The 25321-nt window shown below is 45.4% G+C and overlaps 1 protein-coding gene across 2 annotated transcripts in view; it reads right to left on the reverse strand.

The window, feature by feature from the left end:
- SLC25A21 (solute carrier family 25 member 21) overlaps positions 1 to 25321 on the reverse strand; it is a 957302-nt gene that overhangs the window by 256795 nt on the left and 675186 nt on the right. For both annotated transcript variants that reach the window (XM_085627462.1, XM_085627461.1), the window contains exon 4: positions 7084 to 7167. In XM_085627462.1, the coding sequence (XP_085483588.1) occupies positions 7084 to 7167 (84 nt within the window). The remainder of the gene's footprint in view (positions 1 to 7083; positions 7168 to 25321) is intronic.

Consider the following 25321-nt stretch of genomic DNA (forward strand, 5'->3'; position numbering starts at 1 on the left):
ACAAGATTAATTTCCGACACCACTTCTTCTTCGACCGTCTGGGCATTCTCGACTTCGCTCTGGGCCTCAAGACTGCAACCAGGAAGACTCCTGCTGCCCCTGATCTCGTCGCCCTGCTCTTCTGCCTCAAGGTCCATGCCTGTGCACCATACAGGAACCTTCCAAAGCCTGTAGGCACCCAAGACACCTGAAGGAATCTCCCTTGAAGTGAAGGAGTCACTTCCCTGCATCTGCAGGCACCACAACTAAGCTGACCGGTCTGCTGATCCTGAGCTCCCACAGACTTGGAAAGGCTCAGCAGCACAGGAGGTGGTTCTTCACATCCCTCGAAGCCTGCCCTGTGCTTTCACCAAGTTTGAGGCCAATATCCCTCGTCGGAGTCGCAGGAACCGAATCCCTGTGCACTGCGTTGACTTGCAGTTGCAAAGGCTTGTTGGCCTCATCCCACCAAGCTCTTCGAGGTCCAAGTAGCCCCAACCTCAAGGATCTCTAGTGACCAAGATCTTCATCCTCACCACATCTCTTGCATCATGGGCCTGCATCTTTGGTGAGCTGCTCGAAGTCCTCTTGCAACACCAGTGCCTCGGGCCTGTGGGTCCTCTTGAGGGCCATCTTTGTATTCCTTGGGCACCCTGATTGCTCGGGACTGCCCTGACTCTCCTGCTTGTAGTGAGTCTCCTGGACCTTGCTGGTCCCAATATTGCACTTTTTCACACTTCCACGTTGGTAGCAGTTGCCTAGGCTTGTTGATGCTCCCGCCTGACATCAACCCCTCAACTCTCGACATCCGACATGGAACAGCTTGTATATGGCTCCAGGTCTTCCACAGCGTCGACTTGTCCGTACAGATGCAGTTCTAGGGTCACCGTCAGCTCCCCTGCAGCACCCGACATTCGTAGGCATTCGTCTTTAGGGGCCTCCTGGTAACTCCTGAGTGGCATAGACCCTGTCCCCTCTGCTTGCAGGTACTTCTCATCTTGAATCCACCTTTGGGTTCCACCGGACACTTTAACCTTACCGAGCAGCAGCATCTTTCTGAAGTCCTCCATTGGAATCGACAGCAGTTTCTGATGCCACTTCACACCTATGCACCCGGCTTTCCTGGTATGGGTATCCTGGTTCCAAAGGTATCCACGGATGGGGTGGCTCTTCAACCTTCTGTCTTTCACAGGGTTTATTCAGGGTCCGCTGGGAAGGGTCCATCTTCTTTAAAATTGCAACTGTGACTTACCCATTGACTTGTATTGATCAAGCGGTCGTGTTCCCACTTAGCACACAACCTCTGTCGGGTTCCTAGTTACTTACTTCAGGCTGTTCCTTGGGTCCCCGACAATTCTACGTCTTCAGGACACAGTCTTGACTTGAGTCGTGGTTCGCATATCAGTAATTTAGTATATGGTTTTGTCTCCCCCTGGTGACCACTGTGTATTATGTGCTACTTACCTGTTCCTATTGAAAAGTACTGTGTGCATTGTGTATATCTCTGGCTAGGAGATATTTGCATATGTTAGTGAGTGTCTTATAATAAATGCATATTTTTATAAATAAACTGTGTGGTTCTTTTTCACCTAATCTTTATCAATAAGATTATGCTGTGGTAAAACAAGCTGCTTTACACTCCTTCAGGACTAAGCTTGGAGGCTGCTCTCCACAGCTACCACAGAGAGCTTCCCAAGGTTGTGTAAGACCACTACAATCACCATAAGGGCTGTCTGGGTTGGTGTAGGGTGCCCACTTACATAAGTGTGCATCATATACCAAGCCAGCTTCTCACAAATAAAATAAGAAAAAAAAACAGAGAAACGTTAGTACTAATGTAAGAAAATACAATGATAAACAGAAAGCAATAAATGTATTTGTTGTAAGAAATAATCTGTTTTACAAAATAAAGGATAAACTGTGCATATATTTACGCTACTCACAACCCTGAAGAAGTTCCTAAGGGAATGAAACCTGTTGGCTGACTTGAACGGTTTCTATGATAGAAAAATGAATAGAGTGCCTCTCTGGACATTTTTTTAATGGAACCATAAAGGAAGAAAAGTGCAAGAAAACTTGCATTTGTGGGATTTAATGTCAACCTGGTACTAAATGATATCTAACATATATTTAGGATATTTTGCAGAGTATTCCATTTATGACAAACCACGTCAAAAACTCCACAAATAGAAAGAGAAAAACAAATACGCCAAAATTGAAATCATATTCCTTCTATTATTTCTAGCAAATACAAAGACCCTAGCAAGACTACTTTGGTTCTATAGATATTGCTGGGCAGGAATTATGCTAGTTTGTTGAACGTCAACGTTTCGACCCCTAATATAGTGCTTGTTTCAAGAAAATCCCAGCGGGGTCTTCCTCAGGACCATAACCGATTGTGTATGCCCCTATGAAAAAGTATGGAAGGATTCAAATTCCATCCGATTATTAATGTCTGACATCCCAAATATGTCAGGCGTCTTGTTCCTGATAGCGAGGACGTTCCGAATTGATCAATCAATCGCCCCAACCACGGTTATCTCCGGCTCAAAGGCTCGGAGCGATTCGAAATGAATCACCAAAAAAGCATCTCCTGATAGACCTGAACCCGCCTAGGTTCTATTGTACCCCCTCTCGTAAGGTATTAGACCTCCAAATCTCCGGCAGCGCTGCTCAGAGTCACTGCCGAAATCATTTATGGTTGTGTGCTTTTTATACATATGTTGTGAAGTCCCATCAGGAGTGAAAGATAAAATTTAAAGAAACTTCTGATGTGGCAGAACCACTGTTCCTATACTGTACCTATCCCCAGGTTCTGCACAATACTGGGTCACCCCATTGTGATTACTGGCCAGCCCTGAGGTGTCACTGCCACTCATGGAACCTGTTGGAGCAGATGGCATGCTACACCCTTGGCCACCCTGGTACACCTCTGTAGAGTAGCATGGTGCCCACCTGTGGCCCTTGAAGAGGTCATCGGCGGGTGGTGGCCGGTCTGTGGCCCTTGATGCCAACCTCCGGCCCTTGAGGAGGTCATCGGCGGGTGGTGCCCACCTGTTGCCCATGATGCCCACCTGTGGCCCTTGAAAAAGTCATCGGTGGGTGGTGCCCAAAGTTGGCCCTTGATGCCCACCTCTGGCCCTTGAGGAGGTTATTGGCGGGTGGGGCTGGAATACACACTTGCAGGTGATGTGCTCCTGGTATTCACGCCCCCTAAAGCCAGCGGTTCATTGACATCCTGGGCCTGGGGCACCCTTAGCTCCCCGCCGAAGTGCTGGAGACGAAGGCAGCTGTTAGCAAGACCAGCACCGCAGAGTCAAGAGACAGGACCTGCAAAACCAGGGAATGGGTGGCTTTGGAACAGCAAGATTGTCTTGAAAAGAAAATAGTATCTTTTATAATATGAAATCAAAACAAATATTCTTTAAAGTAAGAAAGTAATCGTGGCCCTGATGAAGCATTATACTTATGAGAAGGTGCCGAAACACCAGTTGGCAACTGTTTTTGTGTTAAATGACATTAATAAGAAATAAGAGGAATAGATTTAAATTAACAATTCACAGCTAGAACCTTTTTGTACTACCTCTTTTACCATCATGCAAAATAGTTTCACTGAGGCTGGTGGGGCCGACAAATGTTATACTCCAAACCACATATTTCCTCGCAAATGGGAAAGTTCGTAAACACACCTAAATGAAAACCTCCTAAGCCCACCTCAACACAGATATAGCTCCTGGAAGCAGCATAGCGCTGCATAAACAATGCTGATATTGTAACCAGGTCACGAGCTGCCCTCAACAATGAGTTAACGTAACATCTCAAAGGTACTGTGCCTCAAAAACACAAAAACTGCAGAACCAAGAGCTATATAAACAAGCAGTGGCAAGGCCAATAAGGCTTGCCTTTTTATTGTGGGCAGAGATCTATAGCCTACAACAATGCATCCCTGCCTTGGCCAAAACCAACTAGGGTGGCCAGGCTTGTGTGTGGACATCTTGTAATGCAGCTGTGCTCCTTGGAGGGGGGTGGAGGTGCAACACGAAGGCCCAGGATCGTCCACGCCGCGGTCAGACCGTGGCACAGCGAGCTGCCGTCTCAGAGCTGACACAGGGGTATGGAGTTGCTTACTCTGGCACAGGATGTGCCTCAAAGGTTGAGGTATTCAGGAGTTTTAGAAAGCGCTAAGCTTCAGAGAGCTGCCCCTGCCCTCGGGTCTGAAGCTTTCCTTCCTGAGGGAGTGGTGTCTAAACCACAGCATGGGGTATTTTGGGGAGATAAGCAATATTTGTTAGTATTCTGTTAGTACTGTCCTTAGGCCTGGCCCGCAGACAGCTTTAGAAGTCTGTTGTGGAAGATCTAAGGTCTAAAACACAATACACAGAGTAGAATTTCAGTCAGCCCCTTGCTGTTTGCTAATTGGATGGCTTTATTGTCCATCTCAACTCGAGTTAGGAGAGGAAGACACTACACCCAGGGCCAGTTCCCTGAGCCTTTCAGCTATAGACGAGACAGGGTCTGATTTACCAGTGACAGACCCCTTTGTCTACTACTGCAGTCCTCCAGTGTAAAACAAGCATTTGCAATGCAATAGGTCTCGCATTTATGAGAGTTTGAGCTATTGGCATTGTAAATGACAATGCCATTCTTTTCTGTGTTGTTTTAAAACAGACAAATAAAAGGCAATGTCATTTACAACGCCAATAACTTAAACTCTAACTAAAGTGAGACCTATTGCATTGCAAATGCATTTGGCGCACGTGCTATAAAATTTAAAGAAGGCGTACAAAAGGGGGTGGTAATGGACGGAGCATCAGAACCAATCAAACACTCACACCCAGTCAACAGATCTGGGTTTGATCCATCACCATTCTTTAGCCCACTCTGCCACCCCAGTTCAGACATGGCCATATGCAAATCAGTCTGACCCTGTGCCTCTTGGGAACAGTCCAGCCCGAACTGCCAAGCCATGCCTTCCCTGGACCGGAAACAAGCTTCCTAGGACCGGTTTCTGGCATTTCAGCCGTCTTCAGCCAGGTTTGCTTGAATCCAGTGGCAAAGTGAGCAAGGGACTCACGTCTGAGCATACCCTGCCAACTTATGGCGAACAAAGCGTACAAAAGGGGGTGGTGATGGACGGAGCATCAGAACCAATCAAACACTCACACCCAGTCAACAGATCTGGGTTTGATCCATCACCATTCTTTAGCCCACTCTGCCACCCCAGTTCAGACATGGCCATATGCAAATCAGTCTGACCCTGTGCCTCTTGGGAACAGTCCAGCCCGAACTGCCAAGCCATGCCTTCCCTGGACCGGAAACAAGCTTCCTAGGACCGGTTTCTGGCATTTCAGCCGTCTTCAGCCAGGTTTGCTTGAATCCAGTGGCAAATTGAGCAAGGGACTCACGTCTGAGCATACCCTGCCAACTTATGGCGAACAAAGCGTACAAAAGGGGGTGGTGATGGACGGAGCATCAGAACCAATCAAACACTCACACCCAGTCAACAGATCTGGGTTTGATCCATCACCATTCTTTAGCCCACTCTGCCACCCCAGTTCAGACATGGCCATATGCAAATCAGTCTGACCCTGTGCCTCTTGGGAACAGTCCAGCCCGAACTGCCAAGCCATGCCTTCCCTGGACCGGAAACAAGCTTCCTAGGACCGGTTTCTGGCATTTCAGCCGTCTTCAGCCAGGTTTGCTTGAATCCAGTGGCAAAGTGAGCAAGGGACTCACGTCTGAGCATACCCTGCCAACTTATGGCGAACAAAGCGTACAAAAGGGGGTGGTGATGGACGGAGCATCAGAACCAATCAAACACTCACACCCAGTCAACAGATCTGGGTTTGATCCATCACCATTCTTTAGCCCACTCTGCCACCCCAGTTCAGACATGGCCATATGCAAATCAGTCTGACCCTGTGCCTCTTGGGAACAGTCCAGCCCGAACTGCCAAGCCATGCCTTCCCTGGACCGGAAACAAGCTTCCTAGGACCGGTTTCTGGCATTTCAGCCGTCTTCAGCCAGGTTTGCTTGAATCCAGTGGCAAAGTGAGCAAGGGACTCACGTCTGAGCATACCCTGCCAACTTATGGCGAACAAAGCGTACAAAAGGGGGTGGTGATGGACGGAGCATCAGAACCAATCAAACACTCACACCCAGTCAACAGATCTGGGTTTGATCCATCACCATTCTTTAGCCCACTCTGCCACCCCAGTTCAGACATGGCCATATGCAAATCAGTCTGACCCTGTGCCTCTTGGGAACAGTCCAGCCCGAACTGCCAAGCCATGCCTTCCCTGGACAGGAAACAAGCTTCCTAGGACCGGTTTCTGGCATTTCAGCCGTCTTCAGCCAGGTTTGCTTGAATCCAGTGGCAAAGTGAGCAAGGGACTCACGTCTGGGTTTGATCCATCACCATTCTTGGTGAAGAAAGCATTAGGAAAGAGGTGTTGCAGGCACGACAAAGCTGTTGAGTAATTAAAGCCTACCGAGTAACAACACACATAACGGGGGGTGTCTCCATGGGAGGTTACAAAATGAGACAAGGCGGGACTAAGGAGGGACTACTAAGTCTATTGACCAATGAACAGCCACAGTTTACAGTGGACGATGACACAAGCCCAAAACAATATGGGCGAAGAGTGGACGGAGCTTCCAGCCCCTACCTGAATACAGCATGCTTGGCAGAACAGCGCACACGCCACCCAGGCTCGCCCTAAAAAGACAGATTTTAGGCCCCCGTGCCAACCCTCTGAGCCTCCCAGCTTTATGCGAGACAAATATCTGGGCCAACTACCTGGCCTCCCAGTTTCACAGAAGACAGATCTCTGTGCAAACTCTATCAGCCCTCCAGGCTCTGAGGAGCCAGTCTCTAAACCCCGGTGCCCATCATATGAGCCCCCCAGCTTTGGAAGACACAGGCTCCGTGCCCTGAGGGTTATTCTCTAAGCCTCAGAGTTTCAGGGGACACAAGGTTATCGGCCAGTACCCCAAGGCCCCCGGCTTTAGAGGACAAAGGCACTAGCCCCCATGGGCCATGCCCAGGCTCCGCTGCACCAGCCTGCCCTGCCCAGTACCGGTCACTATGATTCATGAACATACCTCTCATTGTGATGAATAGTCCTGAAGCAGTCTCCCAGGCTCTTGTAGCTGGTGGGGTCAGCCTTTCCTCGCTGAATCTGGAACCTGCAAAAAGACAATGGAAGCGGATGAAAAGAAAGGGAAAACATCCATGGGAGCACACAAACTGAGAGAGGAACTTGGGTAACAACAACTAAGATATTGCCACCTGCTAGCAGGCTCGGAGCTTTTGAAGACGCATAAAGGGCTGGTTTTGAGCTTGAAGGACCACAGGCCAGTGCGACGGAGTACACAGTCTGTCAAACTCTAAACCAGGGCCTAGAACTCAACGTGTGCAGCTTATGAGCCAAGACTGGCTGCAGTGGCGGCTGGCATGTCCGAAGGTGGTGAGTCACATAAAAGGCAGTTCCCTTTGCTATGAGCGCGATGTTCTTCTCGAAGCAGGCAGGCTCCCGTTTCCAAAGCCAATCCTGGCGCTGCTCTCATGCAGCATGAAAGCAGCGCCGGGATTGGTGGGAGCGGCCTCTATCCTGGCGCTGCTCTCATGCAGCATGAAAGCAGCGCCAGGATTGGTGGGAGCGGCCTCTATCCTGGCGCTGCTCTCATGCAGCATGAAAGCAGCGCCAGGATTGGTGGGAGCGGCCTCTATCCTGGCGCTGCTCTCATGCAGCATGAAAGCAGCGCCAGGATTGGTGGGAGCGGCCTCTATCCTGGCGCTGCTCTCATGCAGCATGAAAGCAGCGCCAGGATTGGTGGGAGCGGCCTCTATCCTGGCGCTGCTCTCATGCAGCATGAAAGCAGCGCCAGGATTGGTGGGAGCGGCCTCTATCCTGGCGCTGCTCTCATGCAGCATGAAAGCAGCGCCAGGATTGGTGGGAGCGGCCTCTATCCTGGCGCTGCTCTCATGCAGCATGAAAGCAGCGCCAGGATTGGTGGGAGCGGCCTCTATCCTGGCGCTGCTCTCATGCAGCATGAAAGCAGCGCCAGGATTGGTGGGAGCGGCCTCTATCCTGGCGCTGCTCTCATGCAGCATGAAAGCAGCGCCGGGATTGGTGGGAGCGGCCTCTATCCTGGCGCTGCTCTCATGCAGCATGAGAGCAGCGCCGGGATTGGTGGGAGCGGCCTCTATCAGCGCTCACAAGAGCACTGGAGGCCTTTGCTTTCTCTAAACCCCAGCGGAGTCAGAGAGGTTTAAAAGGCGCATGTCTGGCTGGCCGGTGCAAGACAGCTGGCCGAAGAGACATGCGCATTTCAAACTCGAGAGCACAGAGGTCCCTGCTGCAGCCACTCAGCAGCAGTGACCCCGCCCCGTCCTGACGCTCAGTTCAGGACGGGTCAGTTGCTGAAAAATAAAATGGTAATAAGCAAACTGTATTCCCATTGTATTTTTTAGCTCTGGTCTGGGGCTTTTGTTTGTGGGGTGACGCACCCGTGCTCAAATGGAGCAGTCGCCCCGACTGGCTGCCGGTTTCCAGTGTGAACTTTTTAAACCCTCTTCTCAGATATATCTGCTTACATTTAAACACAATTTGGTGATTCTTATTAAAGTAATGAAAAAGAAAAAAGTGAATTACCTTCAGTATCACTATTTCTAGTTGATACTGTATCTTCCTCGCTCTACGAAGACCCTCCTGGCCTCAGACTGGACCCACAACCCTTTCCCTCATTACAGCTCTCCTGCACCAGGAGGAGGTGCCACGCGACTCCACAGCCAGGTCCTTCTGTCTCGGATGGCACTACATGCGCCAATACCTGGCACCAACTCGGGCCCATGCAACGTGTCTCCATCACTAGGCGCCACGCGACTCCACAGCCAGGTCCTTCTGTCTCAGATGGCACTACATGCGCCAATACCTGGCACCAACTCGTGCCCATGCAACGGGTCTCCATCACTAGGCACCACGCGACTCCACTCCCAGGTCCTTCTGTCTCGGATGGCACTACATGCGCCAATACCTGGCACCAACTCGTGCCCATGCAACGTGTCTCCATCACTAGGCACCACGCGACTCCACTCCCAGGTCCTTCTGTCTCGGATGGCACTACATGCGCCAATACCTGGCACCAACTCGTGCCCATGCAACGTGTCTCCATCACTAGGCGCCACGCGACTCCACAGCCAGGTCCTTCTGTCTCGGATGGCACTACATCCACCCATTGTATAAACTCACCGAAAACACGCATCATCACAGGAGGGAAGGTGGGAGAAAAACAATCCCAAACACTGGTATAGTGTGGTTATCAGGGCTTAGTGCCCCACAAAATGAAAGGTGGGTGGAGGAGGGAAAACCTCTTCTAGGGCAAGGTGTTTTTGAGGGACGAAGCAGGGGGTGGTTGAGGACAGAGTGCAATATGACAGGAAAAGTGAACTTAAATTCTCTACAGGGGGCCACAAACGTTCTATTCTCTGGTCCCCTGGGACAAGGACAAAAAGAAAGAGGACTAGAGGGTAGCCACAAAAATACCCCTACAGTAAGTAGGTCAATATGCTAGCTTACTCTAGACGAGGCTGGTGTGCTCTACAAGGATGCTGGCACACTGCAGCAGGATGCTAGCTTGCTCCAGGGGATGCTGGTGTGCTCTAGAAGGATGCTGGCGTGCTCTAGAAGGATGCTGGCGTGCTGTAGAAGGATGCTGGCACGCTGCAGCAGGATGCTAGCTTGCTCTAGACGGTAATGGTCAGCTCTAGAAGGATGCTGGCACGCTGCAGCAGGATGCCAGCTTGCTCTAGAAGGATGCTGGCACACTGCAGAAGGATGCTTGCTTGCTCTAGAAGGATGCTGGCACGCTGCAGCAGGATGCTAGCTTGCTCTAGACGGTAATGGTCTGCTCTAGAAGGATGCTGGCACGCTGCAGCAGGATGCTAGCTTGCTCCAGGGGATGTTGGTGTGCTCTAGAAGGATGCTGGCACGCTGCAGCAGGATGCTAGCTTGCTCCAGGGGATGCTGGTGTGCTCTAGAAGGATGCTGGCACGCTGCAGCAGGATGCTTGCTTGCTCCAGGGGATGCTGGTGTGCTCTAGAAGGATGCTGGCACACTGCTAGCTAGGATGCTAGCTTGCTCTAGAAGGATGCTGGCACACTGCAGCAGGATGCTTGCTTGCTCCAGGGGATGCTGGTGTGCTCTAGAAGGATGCTGGCACACTGCTAGCTAGGATGCTAGCTTGCTCTAGAAGGATGCTGGCACACTGCAGAAGGGTGCCAGCTTGCTCTAGAAGGATGCTGGCATAGACCAGCAGAATGCTAGCTTGCTCTAGAAGGATGCTGGCACGCTGCAGCAGGATGCTAGCTTGCTCTAGAAGGATGCTGGCACGCTGCAGCAGGATGCTAGCTTGCTCTAGAAGGATGCTGGCACAGTGCAGCAGGATGCTTGCTTGCTCCAGGGGATGCTGGTGTGCTCTAGAAGGATGCTGGCACACTGCAGCAGGATGCCAGCTTGCTCTAGAAGGATGCTGGCACGCTGCAGCAGGATGCTAGCTTGCTCTAGAAGGATGCTGGCACGCTGCAGCAGGATGCTTGCTTGCTCTAGGGGATGCTGACATGCTCTGGACGATGCTGGTGATGGAGCGGGTAGTACAAAATTTTGTATACCTCCCCCATTTCTGCATGTTAATACTAATTAGAATAATCTATTAATTTTAATAATATTAATGTGTTTTGAGTGGTACTTAACCAACCTTACTAATGTATGAATTACACGTGGGATTTGCATTTTGCATGGCTAAAATAATTTGTAAACTAATATACGAACGCATACTAATACTAGATGAAAACTAGGGTGAAAACGTGTTTGTTTCGCTTAAGTTGACCGATTGGGCCTAAGACAAAATGGCCGACCAACGTATACGACGAGACAGCTACCATTCCACGAGGTTTCAGACCAAGTGCGCATGTCCCAGGCTCCTGAACAAGTGGCCTCAAGATGACCTACACAGCCTGTACCCAAACAAGGTCACGACTGGACATTTGCCAAGAGCTTTAACAATGGACAGTTTTTGACAACCAGATGGATCATGTCTGACGGAGTGACATCATAGACTTTGAGAGACTGAAACAGACGATCATAACCAACCAATCAGAAGTACCCAAAACTGACTTTCGTTACATTTAGTCATTACTTTTATTATAAAAGATGGTAGAATAGTGAGTTGTGCGGACCTTTTCTTTTTTTCCTGACGTTATGCTGACGGAGAGGACGGTGACACTGCAGGACAGCTGTTTCCCTGAATCTTTCACAGACTAAATTGCTGCCCATTTCCCTGATGAACTGAGGACTCTTAAACTGATGGGCATTGATTGATGCGTACATGCTTATGGTCCAGACCCAATCTTTGGGACTGTAGCGTGCTGCATGACGACTTGATTGACTTAGAGGACGACTAATAGCCAGATTAGGTAAATATGATGTTCTATGGTTTGATTAACGTTTTATTAAAATTTGCATTATTAGATAAACAATATTATTGATTAACAAGCAAATGTGTTGGGTTATTTATTGAGAAGGAATAGATTAAGATTTGAATATAAATGAAAGAGGATTAAAATCACTTCTCCAACTCAACTAATTGATCCATCGGCTAAGTGGAAGGAATATCTCAAGGTTCAGGATTAAGATGTGCTGGATTAAGGATACTTAGTGTATGTTTATGTAAATAAAATTATTTTAGGTTATAAGGTATTCTTTTCACGTCAGCGTTTGGAACACTTATCTCTCCTGTAAGAGCAGATCAATGAAGTGTGAGTATTGGTGTTATGGGCCCCACCAATGAATGTATTGAGTGAAAGCGTTAGTGTGATATTTGGTCTGTGACGAAGGGAGGATTTGAAATTCCATGCTGCAACAGTTTTTCTGGTAGCAGGATGATGGTTATTATTGTTTTGGTTTAGGTAATTATTGCTTGTACATTGCTTATTGATATTGATTATTGATTGGTATTGGTTTATGTATTAACACTCTTATGTTGAGTTGCGTCAAGTTTTATGTTGTCTGCACGGCTTCTGGGATGTAGGAAGTCGGAAGTTTGTAACAGTTCCGTAGTAGAGCAGAGGTAAGCGCTGTTCTCGGGAAAGACGGAATTGTTGTTACCCTGTAGGTACACGGGGGAAACGTGTAACGATTGAAGTTGCACGACGCATTGTCTGGGTTCGATTCGGTAGCATCGTCGTGTGTTGCCATCAGAAACATTTTCTGTATGAGGGAAGAGTGCATGATAGTGAAGGTCACCTGTGAAATTTTGCTCTTAGGTACCAGGAGGCCAGAAGGTACTCTGATAACGCTTATCACTGGAAAGGTAGCAGGTATTCTCTAAGCTTGTTAGAAGGACAAAGTAGAGGGAAGTGCTATTTTGTTAACGAATGGTATAATTTTGTAGTAGGGCAGACTGTTCGCTGCTCTCGGGAAAGACAGAATTCTGTATGAATGTACTACATTTTATGTGTGAAAGTACGTGAATGAAAAGGCATTCTGGTTAATTGTGAAACTCTGGGTTTATTTCTCAGGAGCATTGGGTCTCCAACAAGGTGTTTTAATTCTGGAGAAACAATTAGGAAATGCTTGCTAGAAGGTAAGGTAGAGGGATGTGCTACTTTATCAACGGAAGTAATGATTCTGTAGTAGGGCAGAGAGGTAAGCCCTGCTCTCGGGAAAGATGGAATTCTTGTGAAAAAGGTCTTTTGCTATTCTTTGGTTAGCGAAGAGGACAATGGTGGTGTTTTCATGTTGTTACTAACAGATTTGTAGATTCGAAAAACGTAAAAAGCTTACCAAGAGAATTTTTGTAAAGGAGGGGTCAAGAGGAGCAAGAGCTGCGGCAGCGGCTGCTGACGTCAGAAAGACCGCACTGGGATTGGCCAGTCAGTTAGAAACGTAGACGCTCCTGATTGGTGCGTTAGTGTATGCCACGCTAGGATTGGAGAATTGCAAAGGTGACGTAGATGCTCCGGATTGGTGCGTTAGTGTGAGTCGCGCTATGATTGGTCAGATTAGTGGTACAGTTATAAGGAGAGACTAGTGATATACGAAAAAACAAAAAAGATGTATTACGATCCACCAGAAAAGGAGAAAAAGTCCTGGTTTGTGAGAATTAAAAAGTGGTTTAAGAAGGACAAACCGATTGTGACTAGGGAAGGACAATTACTTCCTCCACCTAAAACCCCCGCATCCTTTATGGTTGCGAAATACGGATATCATATTTGTATTTGGTTAGACAACTGGGTCAAATATATCAAGAACAACAGGGTTTTGGCATTTCCAGAGCATGGTTCATTTAATTTAGCAGTTTTGAGAAATTTGAGAGAGAAAATGATGAATCTAGAACCAAGACCTAGACCCACACATTTTGAAGCATTGACAGAATGGGAAGATGAGATGCATGACAGAGAAAGACAGAGGAGTGGCGGAAGATATAGGTACATGTTTGGTAGATCATATGTACATGAGAATCATGACGACAGAATGAGAAGGTGGCGGAATGCGAGTATGACTGAAGGTCTATTTCCTGTAAGAACCGCAGAAGAAATTGGAGGTAGAAAATGCACAGAATAAAAGCATAATGTTGAATCAAGTCGGTATGGAGTGAATGAATCGGAGGATGATGTTCTTGATGACATGTTTTATAAAAAATCCACCTACGTATCAACCAGAACCAGAAATGTTGACACCAAGTGCCCCAATGAGAGAAACTTTACGAATCATTAAGTCAGAACCAGAGTCCCAAGATTTAGAGAAAGGTAATTCCATTAGAGAGGTAGAGAGAAAATCAGATGGTAAGGTAAATGGTGAAAATTCGGCAGAATTAGCAAAAACAACTTTAGAATTAACTGAAAAGATACGAGAATTGACTAAAAATCTAGAAGCTGTGACTGTTCCAGTGACGATAGGCCCTGTGATCCCTATTTTTGATAAACAGAAAGATAGCGCACATTGTTTAACAGTTCCTTATAATAGCAATAAACAGATTGAGAAGCCAAAGCAGAGCCAGAATGAAAACCCATGGAGACAATGAGTATGATCGAACCAAATGTTTCGAGTAACCCTTTTATAGGCCAAAATTTAGCGGAAAGACATACAATGACAGTGGAATCAATATTAGAAACGCAAAAGGATTCAGAACGAGGTAATGTAGAAAAACCAGTAGGTCCATCTACAGATGAATTAAGTGAGTGGTTGAGAAACTTGCAGAGAAAAGACAAAGAATCCCAATCAATAGATGTGGCCAAATTAAAAATGGTACTGGAAGAGTTAATAGTAGGAACTATCCCCACAGAGAAATAAAAAACTTATCAAGATGAGGAATTACTATTTTTGTGCAAAAGTGTAACGTGGAGAGCGAAAAATCTGCACGAAAGACTAGAAGAAGTAGCAAATGAAATGGTTATAGATATTGAAAAGGTAAAGGCCTTACAAAAACCATATCGAATAGATTTCACTGAAAAAGATATTGAAAATTTGAACACCACAGGATTAAGGAAATAATTATCTTGCTGAGAAAATGGGGAGATGTGGATAAATGGAGAAGCAGGTGGTACCGAAAACGAGATGATGCCCCAGATAAAACGTTTGCAGCATTCACTGTAAGAGAAAAAGAAAAGGTAGTAACAGAATGCTCCATGAGAGAAGTTCCAGGAGGAGGATATGTGCATGTTCCATGGACAAGACAGGATATTTTGTCTTTTACAAATGATTTCCCTCGACTACGCGAAAAGCCTGTCGAGTGGTATAGGCAAGTGGACAGATTTGTGAAGTTGTCTAAAGTATTATGGATTGATCTGAATAGTCTATTTGACATAATAGTACCAGCAGATTTGTGGACAGAGTGCAAATTAATGATCAATTGGCCAACTCAGGAATACCCTAGAGATCCAAAAACTGGAGCCCCTGATCCCGAGGTAATGAAGAAATAGGAACAGGTTATTGCCTTTCTGAAAAACAAAGTACCTCCTAAAGAGACAGATTAGGTGAAAATTGACAGAACACATCAGGAAAGCAAAGAGTCAGTACATGCATATTACGAAAGGCTGATTTTGGCCTTCAAACAGTTTAGTGGTGATGAAAATTTAAGTGAAAAGGATTTAAGTCATTTTGTATACAGATTTGTTTATGGTCTATGTCCAGAGATTAGTGAAATGATAAAACAACATACTGTAGACTGGCAAAATAAGAAAATAGACGAAGTATTGAGACATGCAAAATATTTCAGTGATGAGATTGAAGCAAAACAGCAAAAATTAAAAGAAAAGGCCATGTGGGCACAAGTAAAGGTAGCAGAGAGACAGGAAGCTCAATTAGCGGAACAAGTGAATAATACAGGCCCGAGACAAAAGTTCATTCCTGGGAAAGGTAAGGGAAATTTTAATATAGAAGAAGCTAAAAAGAAATTTCCATGTCATAATTGCGGTAGAATAGGGCACTGGAAATCCGAGTGTAAATTTCCCCCAAGTACTAACAATGAAAATGCATCATTGAATCCACAGGTGCAGAATGAGGTGAGTGGTCAACCGCAGCGACAGCAGCAGGCTGTAACCCAACAGAATCAGGTGCCAAAACCGCCTTTTCCACAGAGCAAAAACTCCCAGAAATATAGTAACGAAACAGGATTCTACAACGAAGAACAGGTAAATAAGCTGCCGCGCGCTAGCGCTGTTTCGCAATATTGGTTGCAACGCGATGAGAGTGATTCAGAGGAAAGTTATTGATGGTGCCAAAGGAAGGAAGAAGAGTGCGTACTTGGCGCAACTCTAGAGGTAGACCAGTCAGGCCCATTTGTAGATGGAAAGATTAATGATGAAAGCATTACTTTCCTAGTTGATACTGGTGCTACTCGATCAACAGTCAGGTCAGCTGTTGTTAAGAACCTTCCTCTCTCGGACGAAAAGATCCAAGTAGTTGGTGTATCCAACAGACAGATTAAAACTCATTTTACAGAGCCAGTGAAAATTAGCATAGGGAAATTTTCCAAAATGCACCGCTTTGTTGTGTGCGATACCAGTCCTGTGAATTTATTAGGTAGGGATGTGTTGTGTAAGATGAATTGCACTATATTCTGTACCCCTGATGGGATAGCCTTTGAGACCCCGGATGAAGATGTGTTGTATAAAATGACAATGGCAAACAGGGAAAATGAGGTTACTGAAACCTATGCTGTATTGAATCCTGATGAATTACCTAAAGAATTGAAACAGTCTGTAAAAGCAGAAATTTGGGATTTCACAGGAGAAGATGTGGGACTAATGAGAAATGTGGACCCAGTAAAAATAACAGTGAAGGAAGGAGTAAGCTATCCAAATGTCCCTCAATATAAATTGACCCCTGAAGTAATTGAAGGAGTTACTCCGGTGATTGAAAAAGTGATAAAACAAGGCATTCTGAGAAAAATAATGAGTAGTCCATGTAATTCACCAATTATGGGACTGAAAAAGCCTAATGGGAAGTTCAGGATAGAAAAAGATCTGAGAAAGATAAACAAAATTGTTGTGTCTTGCTTTCCTATTATACCAAATTCAGCTGTGATTTTGTATCAGATTCCCCATGATGCAGAATGGTATACAGTGATTGATCTATGCCATGCTTTCTTTTCCATCCCATTGCACCATGACAGCCAGCAAATTTTTGCGTTTCGTTGAGCGTATTTTGGCTTGGTGCCGAATTCCACAGGGGTATACAGAAAGCCCCTCAATATTTAATCAGCTATTGAAAAAGTCTCTGGAAAGTCTAGAAATGCCAGAAAATTCAGTGTTAGTTCAATACATCGACGACCTTCTTGTGGTGTCGAAAACCCGTGAAGCTTGTGAGCTAGACACTATAGCCTTGCTGAATCATCTGGCAGATGGAGGACTTAAAGTGTCCCCATCAAAATTACAATTTTACAAGAAAGAAGTACAATATTTAGGCCACAATATCGAAAAAGAAGCGAGAAAGATAACAATAGACAGAATCAGGATCATAAAAGGAATGAGAGCACCCATGACCCAAAGAGAGGTGAGAATGTTTCTTGGAATGGTTGGATACTGTCGTCAATCAATCAGCAATTTTTCGTTGATTGCAAAACCTTTGGTACGATTGACAAGAAGTGATGTGAGAGATCCCATTGATTTGAACAAAGAAGAATTGGCAGCTTTTAAACAATTGAGAGATGGGTTGTGTGAAGCACCTGCATTAGGTATGTCTGATTATGAGAAAGAGTTTGAGTTGAACTGCAGTGAGAGGAATGGATGTGCACTCTCTGTTCTAATACAGAAGCATGGAAAACTGAGGAGACCAATTGCATATTTCTCATCAATGCTGGACCCAGTAGCGGTAGCCCTACCCGGCTGTTTGAAAGCAGTGGCTGCTACCTGCCGGAGTGAAGGAATTGTAATGGGATATCCTGTGAAAGTGTTTGTACCTCATGATGTGGTAATCCTTTTAACAAAGAGTCACACTCAGTATATGGCACATAGTCGACTGACTAAGTATGAGAAAGTTATATTAGGTGCAATGAATGTAAGTCTTGTGAGATGTTTGAATGTGAATCCTTCAACATTGCTGCCTGATGCTGAGAATGTAGAAGTCAGAGATGAAGCAGATCACGACTGTCTGGATGTACTCGATTTCTGTACAAAACCACGACCTGACATAAAAGATGAACCTTTATCAGAAAGGGATTTTGTCATGTCTGTGGACGGGTCTTGTTTGAGAACAGATGATGGAGTGTTAAGTGCAGCATATGCGGTATGCACAGTTGCAGCAGTGATGGAAGCGTCCTATCTGAAAAGAGTAAAATCTGCCCAAGTAGCTGAACTTGTTGCCTTGACGAGAGCATGCAAGATTGGGAAAAGTGTGAGAGTGACTGTGATAACTGACAGCCAGTATGGCTTCGGAGTCGTACACGACTTCGGTCAAATATGGCTGCAGAGAGGGTTTTTGACATCAAGTGGAACTCCCATTAAGAATGCTGAAGTGGTTGGAAAATTGCTTGAGGCGATACAGCTGCCTAGACAATTGGCTGTTGTGAAGTGTGCTGCCCATAGTCAAAGTGGTGATTACATCGCCACTGGCAATAAATATGCCAACGACATGGCTCAATACTGTGCACGTAATCAGAATTCCATTAATCGGGCCAAGGAGAAAGAGGTGATTTATTGTTCTTTGATGTTTACTAACATTGTGGGTACCTGGGAAGAAGTGAGACAATTACAGGAAGAAGCAGGAGATGAGGAAATGAAGCAGTGGGTAAAAGCAGGATGTGCACCAAGAGAGAGGGACCATGTGTGGGTCTATCGGGATGGAAGACCAGTTATGCCTGATAGCATGATGTCTGCCATGGCCCGGATGTATCAATGGTCAGTGTTAGACCTGGCACCTTGGCGTGAGTTTCCCTTCCACTTTTTGCTGATGTGCCTCATGTGTTTTGTTGGTGTTAGCTGCTCGGGGCACTGTGCCACTGCCAATCAGTGCCACAGTGCAAGTGCTCTCTTTGAAAAGTGTATACATTGATTGGTTTCCATGTTTGGCTTATTTGGTTTACTATCAGCCCCTAGTAAAGTGCACCAGGAGTGCCAGGGCTTGTAAATACAAATGCTGCTGGTGGGATTGCAGCACTGGTTGTGCCACCCACAGAAGCGGCCTAGTAAAATGTGTCTAAGGTCTGCCACTGCAGAACCTGCGTGCAGTCTGGTACTGTCATGCTGACTGCGCAAGTGCACCTACTTGCCAGTCCCTAAACCTTCCCTTAACTGCATATTAGTCACCCCTATGGTAGGCCCAAGGGCAGGGTGCATTGTAGGCATAAGTTAGGACATTCCCTGATGTGTGTGGCATGTCCTAATAGTGAATTACAGCCATTTTCGTTTTTCACTATTGAAAGGCTACCTGCTCTCCATAGGCCAGAATGGGCTGCTGGAATTATTACACGCTATAATCCCAGCGGACTCAGAGAGCATGGTAGAAAGTCAAGTTTAGTATGCCTGAACTCAGAATAATAAAATACTTCTTTTAGTAAAGTTTATTTTAATATCATGTGTTTGTAAGTACTACTTTTAGAAAGTTAGTATTTACTTGCTTAGCCATTTCAGTCCGCCTCTGCTTTGTGTGTGTGTGCTGCCTAGTTTCAGCGAGGGGCAGGGCTGGGGAATTCCAGGAGACAGGCTGGCTGCCAGGTGGTGGGTAGAGAGATTACACCAGGATGGGTGGGAGGAGTACACCTTGACTCTGAATAGACCGGTGCTCTGCCACCACAATGCTGGCTCCGCCCCCTGTGGAGCGGCTGATGTCTCTGCCCTGTGCACTGAAAGGAAAGAGCAGAGTCACCACAACAAAGTGCTCCAAAACCGGACTGAGCCAGGCACAGGCCCCCTGGCGACAAAGAACAAAAGAAATTGTGTATAAAAGAAGGAGTCCTGATCCTAAGAAATCAGATCCTGTTTGCGCCAAGAAGAAACTCTGCCTGAAGAGGAGGACCTGGGAAAGCTACATGGAGGACTACTGTCCCTAAGCCTGAGAGACTGGCCTGTGGTGGGTGCCTTGCTGCAGGAAAGAGAGGAAAAGACTGAGAAAGACTTTTGAATCAACTTGTGCTGAGTGAACAATCTCCAAGGGCTTGCTTGTGAACTTGCCCCCTGAACTGCGCCCCAGGAACAGTGGGCGCTACCCACCCAAGAGGAAAAGGAAGCTGCTGCTGGTGAATTGCCCTCCTGACTCCAGAGAACCTGTGCGCCCCATCCTGCCGAGCACCGCGACCTCTGCCCGACTGTGCTGCTGTGAGCACCGTGACGGCCTGCCCTAAAAGTGAACTGCTGCCCCCTCGAGCCGGAGCTCGCACCGTGAGACAGGCTCGTCTCCTCTGAGCACCGAGGCTCTGTGGCCCCCGAGCTGTAGAGCCCATCGCATGGTCTGACGCCCACCAGCTCGCCATCGCTTGACGACGTTGCAGCGCTGCTTGCTGAATTCACCCCCGAGCCGCCCCTCCTTCCTCGCACCTCGAGGTGAGCTGTGGAAGTCCTGAGGCACCCCACGAAGCATTGACGTCCTCTGACCAAGTGGGACTGCAACGCAACGCGAGACGCCCCTCTGAAGACTGCTGAGGCCGCCCCGAACTCCCCACCAAGATTTGAGGTACTGTGCGCCCCGAATAACGCTGTACGAAGCGTCCCCTCGACTGTACGGCCCGTACGGTTCTGTACGAAGCGTCCCCGTAAGCTTGCTCATGCCACAAGCGTGAGCTATTGAAAGGAACGTCCGGAAGAGTGTTCGGCACCGTACGAAGCGTAACTACGACGGTACGGCCCGTACGGCTTGAATCCCCATACGCTTACTCACGCGGGAAGCGTGAGGGTTAGCAAGAATTGTCCCAGCCTCGTTCGGAGCGTACCTACGACAGTACGGCCCGTGCGGCTTGAGTCTCGGTACGCTTGCTCGCGCGAGAAGCGTGAGGAATAGTATGAAGCGTACCAACGCCGGTACGACGCGTACAGAAGGCACTTCGAAGCGCACAGACCCCCAAAAGGTGCAGATTGCACCCAAATTGACCTTTTTAAAGAACTGTGGCATCCTTAAACATTCTAAACAAGTAACTGGAACCTTATTTAAAAGTAAAGACTGTAACTGAAGCCCGCTTGAAGAAATTATATAAAGAACTTTATTTTGATAAATACAGTCTTGTGTCTCTGTGTGGTGGGTTGGTGGTTATTGTGGGACACCCTAAATGCTTAACCTCATGCCCTCTGGAATCTAGCCTGACTGCTCGCGCCACGTTACCTAGAGGGTGAGCAGGGGTTATTTTTCAAGAGTAATCCTTTGCCCTGACTTAGAGGAAAGGGTCCCTGCGTGTTGCAAGGGCATACCTGCGCCAACCAGAGACACCGGATTCTAACAGTTAGGGACAAATAGGGAGAGATGCTATGATCAGGTCATTTAAGCAGACCTGGTACAATGCAAAATTCAGACTTGTAGCAGAAAGTCTTTGTCAGAGATGCCTAATATGTCAGCAACACAATCCTGGGAGAAAGACAGTAGTGAGCCTAGGAACTATAGGTCGAGAAGGAGGGCCTTTTACCAGAATGCAAGTGGATTTCATTGAGATGCCTCCCTGTAACAGGTTGAGGTACGTTCTAGTTATGGTCTGCCTGTTTTCTAGATGGGTAGAGGCATTCCCAACAAGAAGAAATGATGGAATGACAGTGGCAAAATTACTTTTGAGGGAATTTATCCCTAGATTCGGATTCCCAGTAACAATTGAATCAGACCGAGGAGGACATTTCCATAATGAGATCATAAAATTGATTTGTGAAGCATTAAATGTACGACAAAAACTACATTGTGCCTACCGACCAGAAGCTTCTGGTGTGGTGGAACAGATGAATGGTACTATCAAAAACAGGATAGGGAAAAAGTGTTTAGCCACAGGTATGAAATGGCCTGATGTCTTGCCTCTGGTACTCATGACTATTAGATCAATTCCAGACAGAACTACAGGGTTGAGCCCCCATGAAATTATCATGGGACGGGCGATGCAATATGTGTTCATACCAGTCAACAAGCTGATGACTATAACTGATGACATGGTGTTGGAATACTGTAAAAGCCTGGCTGACGCAGTTCATTCTGTGTTTCATCAGGTTGGAGCGGATGCCACCACCCTTGAAAAGAAGCAAGCCCATGATCTGAGCCCAGGGGACTGGGTGAGAATAAAAGTACACAGAAGAAGAAACTGTTTGGTACCAAGGTGGGGAAAACCACGACAAGTCATCTTGACCACAACATCAGCTGTGAAGTGTGTTGGACTGAAAAACTGGATTCATGCAAATCATACATTGAGAATTCCAAATCCAGTGGATAGCACAGAAAAGGAGTATTTTGATGAATCAGAATCCAGTACTGAATCGGATGAGGGAGAGCCAAATACAAAAGAAAACCATGGAAGGGGGGAGTCAGAACCAAGTCTAACATTTGTCCCCAGAAGTATTTCCTTGAGAAGAAGGTTAAAGATTTCTGAACCAGCTCAGACTCAGAGACTGAAAAAAAACCTCAATGTTCTAGGAAAAGACAAGGAAAAGACAAAGAAAAAGACAGTGAAGAGACAATAAAAGAAATGACTGAAAGAGAAGTTCCAGACGAAAGATTGACAGAGATTCCACCTGAAATAACACATTTAGATGGACAGGTGCTAGATACAGAGAGAGAGGGAAAGATTACTGCGGAAGACCCCCGAGGAGGTGTAGGGAACTCCAACATTCAGTCAGAAGTAGGGACAAGTAGTCGGCAGGAAGATTGTGTGCCGGAGATACGAGGAGGGATAGAAGTAGGAAAAACAAAAGAAGTGGTGGAAAAAGAAGCTGTTGAGAGTAAAAAGCAAGTTGAAACAGAGTCAGAGGAAAGCGAAGATGAAGTACCTGAAGGTCGAGTTCTAAGAAAGAGAGCTTGGAGAACTGAAAAGAATGATAAAGGAAGAAAATTGAAAAGAGCAGCAAAAGACGACGTTTGGCCGAATAAATTAAAAAGACTGAGATATCGACTGACACGAGTAAATTCACCAAGGGCTGAACATGTGAATGAAGTGACGAGTCAGGAGAAATTAAAAGACGAAGAAACCATTGTAATCAAAGAAAGCAAAAGAATAAGAAAACCCAACCAGAAGTATAAGTCACCAGAATGGACGTATGTGGCCCTGCCTGAAGTGAAAGAAGAGGCGGATAGCCAAGGAAATTCAGAGGTGATTGTGCCAGAAGTGGTTGAGGAGGACGAAGAATCGGAAATCCTGAGAGTGATCTAGTTCGATATTGGAGAAGAAGCGGATGTTCAGGACAGTCTGTATTCAGATCACGAGGGAAAGGCGAAAGATGACGAGATGCCAAACTGAATGAGACCAGAAAGCTGCTAATGGAAAGATAACAAGATACGGAAAAAGACAAAAACTGGTAGAAACAAGTAGGTGCTTAGAGCCTTGGGTTAGAAAAACTAGTTGTGAAGTAGAAGAGGCTAAGTCAAAAGACACTGTCCATTTTAACAAAAATGGCAAACACAGATAGTAGAAAAGGTAGATGTATAGTTTTGCAAAGATGGTGTAAAATGTGTTGTTGTTGTACAGGATTACTAATGCTTCTGTGGAGCATACTTGCTCTCCTGATCTCATTTAAGGTTACTATAGATACAATAGAAAGACATAGTGAAAACAAAACTAATATAGAAAAGATTCAAAAGGTAGTTCCAACTAGAATAGATAGAAACTATTTGCATAAAGACAGGTCTATAACTGATTTTTCTAATAATGTGTTTCCGAAATTGTTGTATGAATATGTAAAGACAATGTACGTAAGGGACTGCTACGTTTGTATGCAACTACCTGCCTCTGTATCGGAGGGAGTGACTTATCACCACCTTCCAGTAACTTATGGAATAACTTGTAGTGTAATAGCTAGTTTATTTTATCAAACAGGGAAATTAGAGTATTATTTTTCAGATGTAGATAACATATTTTCACAAGTACCATCAATTAATAAGCTAAACAAGGTAAAACCTGCAAAGGTATTAGGTGAATTTTTCTTAGAGAATAAAGAACTAACATTAGAATATATAATTAAAAACAATTTGACTTGCAGTTTAAAGAAAGAGGAATATACATTTTTAGATATTGTTGAAGAAAGGAGACTGAAAATACAAAGAAAGGCATCTGAAGGAAAGGTGGAGAAGACAGTCTGGGATGTAGAAAGGGAAAAACACTTGAAAGGTGAGGCTAGTCCAACTTTGGCTTTGGATTTGCCTCAGAAAGGGAAATTGTGTATTAGAAGGAATCAAACAGCAGATGATATTTATTTTGTAGGTAATAGTAAGTGCCATGATACATACCGAATCATGGGTGGATGGGGATTTAAAGGTGGAAAAGATCCAGTTATTCCTGGATTATATTTCATTTGCGGGAGCAAAACATATTTTATTGTTTGCCAGACCATTGGTATGGCAGATGTTATGTAGGCCTGGTTTTCCCGAAGATTTTTCATATGGATAGAGGAGAAGATGGTGTACATAGTTTAGGTAGTTATTTAGCACGTAGTAAGAGAGAATCTTGGTCAGATATTGTGGGTGACATCTTTGGAGCATTGATACCAGCAGTGGGAATATCTCTGAATGCAAACAAAATTAGAAGACTTTCAACAGTAGAGGATCGCTTGTCAACAAGCACCGCTGGAGGATTTTTATTGGTGAACACTGAAATGGTTGCCATGCGTGCTATGGTAATGCAAAATCGACTTGCCCTTGATATATTATTGGCAAAGGAGGGTGGAGTCTGTGGAATGCTGAAAGTTCAACATTGTTGTACTTACATTCCAGACGAAAGTAAAGATTTGAAAATTTATATTAAAATATAACTGAACTGCATGACGAAATTGCACCACTGGAGGTTGAAGGTGTTTGGGAAAAGATTGGAAAGAAAATATTAGCTATTAAAGATTTCTTAGTAAACTTAGGTAGTACCTTTTTAGGTAAAATCTTATTTCCATTAACCTGTGTGATTTTCATAGTATTAATAATGAGATTAGGGTGTATCTGTCGTAAAGGGAATAAAAGTCAGAAAAAGTTAAAAAGAGAAACTTTAAGGAGAAAAGGTAAGAAACAAGAGAGAGAATTGGAAGAAATAGAATTAGAGGAAGTTAAGGAGAGTATGTATAAGTCAGCGAAAAGAGAAGAGACAGGGGAAACTGAATTATAATTAAAAATAGGAAATCACTTTGAAACTCCATAAAAGGAATGCAAAATTTTGATGGTGTGGTGATATAATCACCAAATGGGGGATTGATGGAGCGGGTAGTACAACATTTTGTATACCTCCCCTATTTCTGCATGTTCATACTAATTAGAATAATCTATTAATTGTAATAATATTAATGTGTTTTGAGTGGTACTTAACTAACCTTACTAATGTATGAATTACACGTGGGATTTGCATTTTGCATGGTTAAAATAATTTGTAAACTAATATACGAACGCATACTAATACTAGAAAGATAGAATATTTTATGATGTATGTTGCTTTTGTAACGTAATTGTAAGTTGCACAAGATGTCATAATTGGGTGAATATAAACGCTTTAAACGTCGCAATTATGCTAGATAATTACATACACATAGGTGAATTAGTGAGGGTTAAACATTTTATTCGTTATTTCCATGTTTTAATTTCTTTTGTGTTTGTTTCGCTTATGTTGACTGATTGGGCCTATGACAAAATGGCCGACCAACGTACACGACGAGACAGCTACCATTCCACGAGGTTTCAGAGCAAGTGCGCAT

This window comes from Triturus cristatus, chromosome 9 (genome assembly GCF_964204655.1).
Source record: "Triturus cristatus chromosome 9, aTriCri1.1, whole genome shotgun sequence".
Taxonomy (NCBI): domain Eukaryota; kingdom Metazoa; phylum Chordata; class Amphibia; order Caudata; family Salamandridae; genus Triturus; species Triturus cristatus.